This window comes from Etheostoma spectabile, chromosome 17 (genome assembly GCF_008692095.1).
Source record: "Etheostoma spectabile isolate EspeVRDwgs_2016 chromosome 17, UIUC_Espe_1.0, whole genome shotgun sequence".
Taxonomy (NCBI): Eukaryota; Metazoa; Chordata; class Actinopteri; order Perciformes; family Percidae; genus Etheostoma; species Etheostoma spectabile.
This window is the reverse complement of record NC_045749.1, coordinates 15,255,969-15,267,199: the sequence shown is the minus strand read 5'-3', so window position 1 is coordinate 15,267,199 and position 11,231 is coordinate 15,255,969. Positions and strand designations below refer to the sequence as shown.

The window sequence follows — 11,231 nt, the reverse complement described above, 5'->3', positions numbered from 1 at the left end:
AGCAATGCTGTGCCAAGTCTCCAAAGTCTTCCCAGGGGCTCCACCCACACGAGCCATCGAAGGTTCCATGTACGTGACATTCTAAAAAGAAAGGATCCATGAAAGAACAGATAAGTCATGAGGTGGCTTCCAACGGGTTGCGATCATCCCCTTAGCAGCTGTAAGTCCAGCAAACACAGCACGTTTTTGAGCTTTAGTGAGCTGGAAGGCTGACACGTCATTCATAATCAAAACACTGACATTAACAGGCCCAGTGACATTAATCAAGGTGGAAATTTTGAATGCAATAGTGTTCCTGAACTGACCAACAGGAAAAAACTCCCAGAACATATGAAGAAATGTACCTTGAGCTTTAATTGGGCAGAAAGTGCATAAAGGGCTGTTAATTATAACAGCTGTAACTCTTATTGATCAGAAGTGTAATTACCTCTGACATGCAGGCAACTCTCACTGCGGAGCCACTGAGCCGACAACCATGCTATCAAGTTGAACTACCTGAATAAAGATGAGGCAAGGCAGCTCCTGGCAAAAATATTCATTAGATGCACATTATAAGAACACAATTTGCTGTGGGCGCACAGTGCACAGTAATTGAAAATAACTGTAGACGATTCATTTACATGATGGGATTGTAAAACAATACAGCGACCAGATCAAAATCCCTCCTTTGAAGTACAAACACATGCTTGAATGTGTATTATATTATGCACTGCACATTTCTGGAAGTTAATTATAATAATCTACAGCCTGCTAAATACATACCTGTTTACATGTAAAAAAACAAAACAAAAAAACTGTTGAATACTCAGAGAAATGAAACATTCTGCATGTACAAGTAAAGTCTGTATCTTACAGCAAAATGAGATTGCATTTATTGACTCTAGAGACTCAACTTTGGCAGATGGCTGGCTAAAGCATAGAGAACATCACTCTAATGCTACAACTTTTCATTTGCTTTTCATTTGTTCCCACACAGTAATTGTCAGTAGGCGACGCCAGGCTGTCAGTCAGGAGTGTATCAAGCAGAACAGGACTATGCCCTGAAGGCACAACTCTGCACACTGGAATGAAATGTTCCTGCCGGTCCTTGTCATTAATATTGCTATTTGATCTTTTTGCATCATTCATATGCACACAGGAAACTACCATACCCGGAGCTTTGAACATCAAAAAAGAATGTAACCTCACATTGTTCAAATTTTGTACCACTAAACCTAAGGCTTTTCTTTAAGAAATCTGGATGGGCTCTTGGTTGCATTACTTTACAAATAAATTATGTATTGTGAATGTGCATCCAACAGCCCCTCCAGCAAAGCCCACGCTGCAGCAAAATATGTGATGCTTGACATTTCATCAGTCGGGTTTTTTTTTAAAAGTCCACTGTTGCAACTTTGGCTCCCCCTTTGCCAGTGGTCCAGAGACTCAGAGGTCACCCAGGACAGGAGGTAGGTTGGACTGAGGCAGCGACTGGCATGTGCCCTATAGCACCGCTTTCTGGTGGTGGAGCAACTCTATTTATATCCTGACACAGACACACAAACACACTGGGACTATGGGAATGCTGGAGGCCTCGAGCACAAACATTCCCCATTGCCAACTCTGCAACTGCACTCCTTTGCAACTGGAAACACTGCTCTCATTTTGCTGGAGTTAAGGGAACGTAGATTATATTTTCTAAATCATTGTGTAGATTTGCTTGAATTGTTGTATCCAATTTGAAGTGGTAGTGCACAACAGTCCGATTTTCTTTGCGTAGAAGGCATATAGAAATATATGTGCAGTATGTTAAGACATGCACCAGGAAACACTTAGCAGGACATGCACATTGTCCCAGTTAACTCTGTCTTGAATGTATAAGATGTGAGACAAACTGACAGGACCAGAAGAAGAGAGAAGAGGGGTGGGGGGTGTGAATAGATGCTGCAGCCATTCTCTCTCTAACAAATATTCTGCAGTTAAACCTCCATCACTGCAGTGTGTCATGTTTAGAGAACATCAGAAACTCCCAGTTGGCTCCCATCCTGTTTCAGACAAAGAAGACACATGCACCTTTATTAGGTGCTGAATAACAAAGATGAATGAATGAAAAAGGGGAACTGGACAGCAACTGTATCCTGCTGATGTTTTTTCCCGGGAGTTCATATTTCTGACGAAAGCCGTTATATAAAACATTATCAGTCATGCTGAAACATTTAAGGCAACTCTTGGGAATGCAACAGCACGATGCCCATTTTACTTTCTTTTCCACTTTATTATCCCACTGAGATGATCTGATCTAAGTGTGATATCCAGCTGGGATGACAACTAATTGGATGACAAAAAGCAGATGTTAATTAGCCTTTGACCATCACTGCTTGTATCAAATCATAAGCACATGAAGGAACAATACTGACAACTGCCATGTCAGTTATATAACATTATCAGAGTGCCTTCACAAAATCCTCAAATGGCCTAATTCACAAGATCTCGTCCTCACCAAGTATTAACAACCCAACAAAAATAATTGTTTATAAATATTTGGAAGAAGCAATGACTTGTTTTAAGGGGCGAATGTCAGACAACCTTCAGGGCTGAGAAGCATGCTGCTGAGTTTCCCCTCGCCAACATGGAGTGACCAATTACTCTGAATCCCTGTTGGCAAATTGGGCAAAGAATATGCAGCTCAGACATTTATAACAAGAGAGGTGCACGTTGTCTAAGACACCAAAAAGCAAGAGGATTCACATGTCAAAAACAGATCTAATATTGTTCAATGTTTTAGATATAATAACAATGGCCGTGTGAATGTTTGATGGTAAAAGGTTGTCATTCAATTAGAGGGTGGTCCAGTTCAGGCATTGATTACATAACAATTTATTATCTATGTGTAAATTAAAAACATTTTACACAACACATTCTGTTTGAACTATGTCAAGCTAAAAAGCACCTCTGAAGTGCCAGTGTCCTGCTGTTTCAGGTGTTTCATTTAATATTAACAGACAGCACAACAGCAAAGGCACTATGCGTGGCTACTTCTAGAACTTTAATCATGTATTTTGGTATTTTTATCATTTGTCAGCAAAACTAAAAAGGGAATATCTAAGAATGGAAATCAGGGCGGTTAACTCTGGCCAGAAAAGAAGACTGACGACGGCAATTTTTTCTTCCCACTGGAGCTGTTTGCCTCGGATAACTGGTTCACTGTGTTGACACATAATAGCGTCAGCGGGTCCTCTTGTCCACAGAGATTCTGGCCACCCTCCAGCTGTGTGTCAACCTTACCAATAATGGCAGCTAAATAACAAATATACCCTAAAGAAATCACACAGGCCCTTGGGAATACAGGGTGCCGATTACATAAAGGTTATGTTTTCTCCTGGCTGAAATGTCATTTCTTCCTCAGCTTTAGAGGAATAAATGTGTGTCTGAATTATAACAGTGTATTGCTCCTCATGTTGGCAAATGCAAAAAAAATTTAATCTCAGTAATATTGAGATAATGAGAGAAGTAAGTACTTAAATACACTATGAATGCAACCTCTTTTAACTGGCTTAGAGTTTCACTTCTCCATCTGCATTGGCCAATCAGCAGTGGCCTATCAAACTGTTTCCAGGCTGACTGCTGCATAAAATATTAATGTTTTTTTTTTTTTATTGTATAATACTGAACACAGGAGGGTAAGAGAAATAATGGAATTAGGTTTATAACACACTGGCTTTTGTTTCTGACTAAGTGCTCATACAAGTTTTTGAGAATACAGAAAAGACCTAAAGGGGAGGTTATGATGAAGGATAGTGAAATATTTATCCTGCTCTTGCACTGTTATTGCTATAACTACAGATACCACAAGTAACCTGGAGCCCGTGCACTTTGAAACCTCTCTACATTCTGAAAATAAACAGACTATCGTATTTTGAGAGAAAACTTCTCAGGATTATCGTAAGGATCTTCTCAGAAGACATGTTGTCACGTCTGTGGGGAAAGCACTGTCGTAGACATTAAAATTAATGATGGAGTTCCATTTAGCTGCTTTAGTTTCGGGGCTCATTGTCATTCTGCCTTGACTTAGTGGGACACTATAAGACAGAGCCATTGTTAAAGTTATCACTGTTGTAAAAAAAGGCCTTATAAAGAGTCACTTCAAGAACATCTGTGAAGTATTTCTTTGACTTTTATCAGGACCCCCGGCCAATAATGTTACCATCAAAGTACAGTAATTGTTCCTATACAAATTACACAATTCATCCATTAAAATAAAACACATACACAAGAAGAGTCCATGGTCCTGCTCAACTGCAATGTTGGCGTGTCATAGCACATACAAGCACAGGTGTAACTAATAACATTAATGATGGCTGCATTCAATTTAGCTGAGTCAGTTCCACGACCCAAGTACGGTGCGTGCTGACTCAGTGGAATGACTGGGAGACGCGATGGAGCGGAGTCATTGTTAAAGCTTACACAAGTGCTTTTCAAGTCAAAATGTTTGCTGTGAAAGAGAACCATTACACTTTTACATATGGGAATAAACTGATCATTTGAAATCTTTAAGTCTGAACTTAAAAACTGTGTCTCACAGGGAACGTTTCCACATTACTTAGTTCATGTAAAGCAGAAGGTCTGACATTGAGAATTGATTTAACGTTGGCTGAGAGGTGAAGTTGAGAGGTGCATTATGCTAGATGGACCTGATCCTGTCCACCCTAAGACTGCCGATGGGAGTTGTTGACCCGCTTATTGATGACTATAGACTCCATTTTTTGCTCTAGTAAGCACAGCCCCCCCTTCCCCCCCAATGTGTGGATGGGAAAGGTGTGGCTGGTCATTGATCCGTGCAAAACCTGTCTACAAAAAAACTGTCTTTGTGTTCTTGTGCAGCTCTCTGCAGTCAGGAGCTCACAGAATGCAGACGCAATGCAGCCAGTGGACCACAGACCTGGGACCTCACGCAAGGTAGAGCTTGACTCTGTTTTTTATTATTCATATTATACTTTACCCAAGGAGTCCAACAGCATTTCAAAGGTCTGTGTGAACATAGGCAGAAAAGAAACAGTAGAAATGTTATTAATATGTAATGCCACAGATTAAAGACGACTACAGAGAAATGGTTGATTGCAACCAATCAGAGTAATGGTTCAAGTACTTGGGTAATCATGTTCATTGGTGGTGATTATATAATTAAAATGTCTGACTTGTTTTGAATTTTCAAAAGGGGGATCTGTGCAACAACATTACAAGGCCTAGGTTTTTTTTTTCAAACTCCCTCATGTGAATATGAAAAAGAACCATGACAGTCAGTTGATGAAGATAAAGATGAACTACATTTCACGAACATTTTGCATTAAATGTGGCAAAGTTTAGAAGTCAGTATGTAGATCCAATAATGAGGAAAAGTGGAACCCAGTGGCCTATGAATTGATAAAAAAAGCTACATTTGCTTGAAAAACGTTATCAAGTAACAGTGATCGGGATGTTTCTCACCTGTGCAGAAAAACATCTAAACCTGTCTTGGCTTGTGCTGTCAATATGTCTGTGATATTCTGCACGACATGAGGAAAATACATTAGTCATTATCATCCACACAGTACTGGAAACCAACAAAAAGTATGACAATTACCTGGAAAGCAACTTGTCTGTCTTTTTTGACTGATCCATTGACGTAACATTTTTGGGGCAAAATGACACCTAAAAAGGAGTTTTATTGTTCGACAGATGCTATTATCCGCAAGACAATTGTGCCTCTGCCTCACATTCCTATCCTCGTTTGGCTTGATAGTCTTTTGATTACCACCCAGAACACATGTTACTGTTCTGAGCCACAAATAATTGGCACAATCAATTTAAAAATAAAACACCTACTTCACACTTTAAAGTAAGGCTATGTGAGCTTTTTTTTCATCTTGAGCCTGGGAGATTTGTTGTGCCTGTCTGAATTTGACAAGAAAAGGACCAGAAAGACCTCATTTGCAAGTATTACTGCTTGCTGCTGATGTTAAGGATTTGACTTTTTGAGCCAAAAGGCCAAAGAAATTACAGATACCTTACATCAGCTACAAGGAAGAGAGCTGGATAGGTGCAGATACTGTGTGTCCAGATTGAGATTCAGGGGCCACTGGAGGTATTTTTGGAGTCTGAGAAGGAAAGCAAATTCATTTTTATCTTGTGTTTCACCAAAGACGAGAGTGGACTATGTGCAGATATTTGTATCATCTTCTAGCACTGACGTGGTGGTTCACAAACTCCAGGTTAATTTAAAAGGATTGCATTTGGTACAATTCCTTCTCTCTGTAGCCTATTTCGGATTTGCAGATCATGATATTTCTAATAAATCCAGTAGATGGAGCTGTAGCAGTGCCTCCACGAGCCAGCAGCAGCATCCAGAGCACAGCGCATCCTATCGTTAAAACAGTCTCTACCGTAGTGGCCAGCCATATATGTTGGTGGGGCTGAGAAGAAGCAGGACGATGGTACTTGTCTACGTCAGTCTTGATGAGGATTTAGATTTACAGTAGCTGCCCTGCTTAGTGGCCTTAAGGATGTATGGTGATGGAGAGGGCCGTGTGTGGGACCGGGTCGGACGGCCCCACCGGGACTGTATGTGCTACCTTGGACCTCCTACTTTGATGCCGATGTAAGACATGTAAACTTTTACAAAAGCTTTGCAGCCATGCGACTGGAGGCAGGACCATACCTGTTGCGATTTGATAAGCGCATTTATTTAAAGTATTGACTTTAAGGGGCACAGGTGTTAACATTAGGCTAATAGTGTAGAGTGTCATTCTCTGTGAATATTATGTACTATATTCAAGGACTTTTTGTTTGCCTAATTGTTGGGAGTCAGATTGCATATCTATAAAAAAAAGAAAAGAAAAGAAAGATTATACGTGCTATTTTTTATTGATGATTAGGATCTGTAAACATACAGTCTATGATTAGGATATGGCAGCACAGGGGAAAGTAGCCTAACCTAAATCGTGTTTTGCTTTCACGTGTTGACGGGTTCATAAAACAGCTGAGAGGCTGTCAGGTCACCACTGACATCATACTACAGAGCGTTATTGGTGCCATATTCAACCATTCATTTTCGTTGTATCTCACCTGCTGGACACAAAACAATGATTTTCCCCTTCTGCATTTGATAGGCTGCAGCCAAGTAAGCTGCGTGCTGTTTGTGCTCCATTGCCTCTCCATGTAGGCAGTGAAGCCCGAGCTGTCTAAAGTGTCCCGTCTCCGTCTCTACAAATCACTCCTGATCGATTCATTAGTTTCAGATTCCGATAGGCCTGTGATAAGAGTTGCAGTGCACAGTGCATAGTATAGGCTACAGCAGTTTCAGGAGCAGTCCCTTTCGCTTAGTGTCAGTGTTGTTGTGCGGACTACAGGGCCAGTGAAGGATGATGATTTCTGTACAAGAGAGGAGCTGCAGAAGCCCTTAACGCCCGACTTTCCTGCTTTAGCCAACGAGAACTTATCTTATCAAGTCGTATATGAGGGCTTTTAGGCTTCCCTTTCTTTTCACTAAGCGGTTTCACTTTTGTCTTCTAACTCGGACCACCCTTGTTCTCTCTTCCCAGCGGGATGCGCAAGTCGCCCGACGTCAGCCCGAGAAGGCTTTCGGACATCAGCCCTCAGCTCAGACAGCTCAAGTACCTGGTGGTGGACGAGGCCATCAAAGAGGACCTCAAGTCCTCGCGCTCATTTGAGGACATCAACAGCGCGTCCATAGAGGAGCGAATATTGCGAATAACCGGCTATTATGGCTATCAGCCTTGGAGTGGAAGCTACAAGAGTGAGTCAGTTTGCATGCATGGAGCTGTTACCTGTGACTACGATGTGGTAGGCCTACATAGTGGCCAATAGGCTACTTCTACTGTATCTATATAGGCTATGCACTGCTTGTCATGCAACCAGAATTAGTCTTGTCTACACTTGGCTCTGATTGGATTTCAGATATGCCTAACATTAGAGTACTGATGATGATAGTGATAAAATAAAAAGTGCTGATTTCTTTGGAGGTGCAGCTTGGTGTGCTCTTCCTGTCATGGATGCGGAGGAGTGGGGAACACTAGTTCAATAACTGCATGTGAGAGAATGGAAATCATTTACAAGTTTCACATTGTTATTGTGACTGTTCACAGGATGATGGGAATCACCCTGTCCATTCATGTTTAACCAACCAGAAACACATCTAGACATCTGGGCCCCCTGAATGTAAAGCAGTGGGATGTGTCCCCCTTGAATACCAGCACTCAACTTCTTTCTACCCATCCTTTCATCCTCATCCTTTACATTAACCTGGTCTTATTAAAGTGAGGACTGGTGTGCCAAGTGCAGTGTGTGTGATGTGCAGAACAAGAAGAGACCTTGTCTGAATAAGAACACACATAGTATCAACATTATGTTGCTTATATTCATCATTATTTCCCGCTAAATCTAAATTTGCACTCTCTGATAATTAGTTGCTAAAGCAGCAGTGTTGCCTTGCTGCAGACAGTGGAGCTAACGTTTGCTCCACTGGAGTTTGTTGAGCTCGGAGCCAAACAGTGGGAGTGGTGCTTGGAGCGGTTGATTCTTTGAAGAAAAAAAGCTTGTCAGCGCAGATTTTATTTTCCTCTCTCATTCCACTTCTCTGCATCGTCTCTGTGGTGATGGATTAAAGTCTTGCTTTCCTTGCTCTGGCTTCATAGGATCTCAATCTTGCTGTGTGTCTAATCAACTGTCAATCATTTGTCTGTCCGTTCATTTGTCTGTTGTTGCTGCTCTGATGTGAAAACATTCAGTAGTGTTTTGCCAGTTGATGACCTATAACCAGATAGCTGGTGGAACATTTTTTTAATTTCATATGAGAGACTGCAATATTAAAGAGCTGCAAGGCTACTTTAAAATTCATAGGCCTATACCTACAGTACATTAACACTGCAGACTTTGCAGAACGGCTGCTGTTCAGATCTGAATTTGTCTTTAGCCTACTTCTTTTGTAGCTACTGGTGCTGGGACAAGGGAAGAGGTATTCAAGTAAAGTAAAATATTAATCTTTGGACTGATTGAATGGGGGGGTATCAAAGAGGTGTGCATATTTGTTTATTTTAGATGAAATACTTTATTGTGTGATCAGGGAGGGCCCTCTGGCTGCCAAAGCAACTGTAGTTAAAGTGGCTATAAGTAACTTTTAGTAGTGTTTCAGCAGTGTTTTTACCACGCCTGCTGTCTTTTCTTTACAGTGCTAAAGCAGTATTGCCCATAGGGCTGCAAAAATAATCACAATTTTATCAAAATTGCAATATGAACTGTGCAATATCCAAATCACAGGGCGGCACAATATTTGTTAAAGGCAAAATATATGTCAAACCATTCTAAAATAAAGTATTGTGGTGCTGCAGAGACATCCCAGCCTACAGACTGTACCCGACAGACAAAAGAAAAATTCAGTTTGGTACAGATCCTCGCAAAAAATTCACACTTCAATCATTAAAAAAAAATTGTTTTTCAATAAGAATGAGAATAATGATACAAAAATGATCATTCCCTCCAATAGTGTGAATCATATTGTATTCACAATATCAGTCAAAAAAATCACCATTAGATATTTAACTAATATAGTGCAGACCTAATTGCCCACTGTATATAAAGGAGTTAACATTACCGGGAGGTCATATAGTCTAGACTTTGATTTATAACGCATTTCATGAAACCATTCATGATCATTCATGAATTTAATACAGACTACTGGTGTCCAACCACATTGCGCATTGTAAAGTTATTTTATGAATGAATAGACATGAGGGCCAATTCGGGGACATTTTTGTCTCCATCTGTGTAAAGCTTGACAGAGATTGATTCTGGTTTTAGTCTTAGTTCTTTGTTTAATTTCTGTTTCTTCTGTAATGGTCCTGCCCAAGTATCAGACATGACTACATCACATAACTTCTAAAATAAAAATTATAATACAATTAGGCCTATGTGAAGAAATCTCCTGCTACCTTTTACCTGACTGGATACAATACTACAGTCTTTTCCGGTGTTACAATGAAATCTGTGAACCTTCAGAATGTGTGATCTGTAGCGCCGTCTATCTGCCGTAGATCATGTTGTGACTTTATTGGAAAAATCTGACCTGGGCAAGGGCATTAATAAAAACTATATAAAAATAGCTTTCACTTCACTGTTGGTCTCGTTTCCTGTTAAAGTTTTTTTTATGAGCATCAGATGGAACATCACACAAGTACTTTATATTATGTACACTGAACTCATTATCTTCTATATAACAGTTATTTTCATGTTTTTCTTTTTTCCAAATTATAGGCTAAAAGCTGCTGTGTAACATATAATGCCAAGTTGGCCTACTGTTTGTCTGAGTGGTTGAATTTCTATTAGACTGAATGAGAGTAGTATCCACTTCATGTTTTTGAGAAAAATATGGAAGAGAGGCTTTTGCATACTTTTTTCAATTCCAAAACACAATAACCATGTTAATAAAAGAAATGTTCCCCTGAAAAAGCCGCCACTACTTGGGTAATTTAGTGTAGTCCGTGCCCTAAAATAGTATTTTGTTGACAGCGGTCGTATTGAAAATAAAATATTTCATGAAGGGTTGCTCTGTCTGCGTGGGGAAATGTCTCCATTTATTAATGTTGCATTTTGGTCTTTTCAGTTTGTTTCTGTTTCTAGCAAATCAAATTGTGTTCCAAATCCACACAGTGGTCAGTTCCATCTGGACCCCTTACAGTGGTTGCAGAACAGAATCAGCCCACAACCTTCTCCAGCACACACAACCTGGCTACTTTCCACTGGCAACTAGAAAGCAATGGCTGAATATAGTGGAAGGCTGATGCTGAAGTTGGGCTGCACGTTATGAGGAAAATATGCACTATGAGATACCTTTGTTGAATAGCACAATAACAGTATTACTTGCGATAAATAAAGATTACAGTGTAAGCAAGTTGACTGCTTTCAGTATTCTGCTAAATTCAACAACTAAAAGGAAATCATTTCTAACATTCCTTTATTGAACAAATTGAACACTGATATAAGAGACCACACAAAAAAAAGAATGACACATATAATTTGCAGTTTTCTACTGATATTTTCTTTCAATTTACATGAAAAATCTCTGAATATCTTTCGGGATATGTTGCAGCTTTTCATGATGTGTACATTGTGCCAGTTGACATGGTGATAAAAAAACAAGTTATTGTGCAGCCCTATGCTGAAGGCAGCCAATTTCAAGAGACGTGGGCAAGGGGGCTGGGGGG

The 11,231-nt window shown here is 40.1% G+C and overlaps 1 protein-coding gene across 1 annotated transcript in view; it reads left to right on the top strand.

The window, feature by feature from the left end:
- The first annotated feature begins 6,357 nt into the window (after positions 1 to 6,357).
- slc35f3b (solute carrier family 35 member F3b) overlaps positions 6,358 to 11,231 on the top strand; it is a 48,124-nt gene continuing 43,250 nt past the window's right edge. Inside the window, exons 1-2 of the mRNA XM_032540658.1 lie at positions 6,358 to 6,610; positions 7,554 to 7,768. Of these exons, the coding sequence (XP_032396549.1) occupies positions 6,516 to 6,610; positions 7,554 to 7,768 (310 nt within the window). The 5' untranslated portion in view covers positions 6,358 to 6,515. The remainder of the gene's footprint in view (positions 6,611 to 7,553; positions 7,769 to 11,231) is intronic.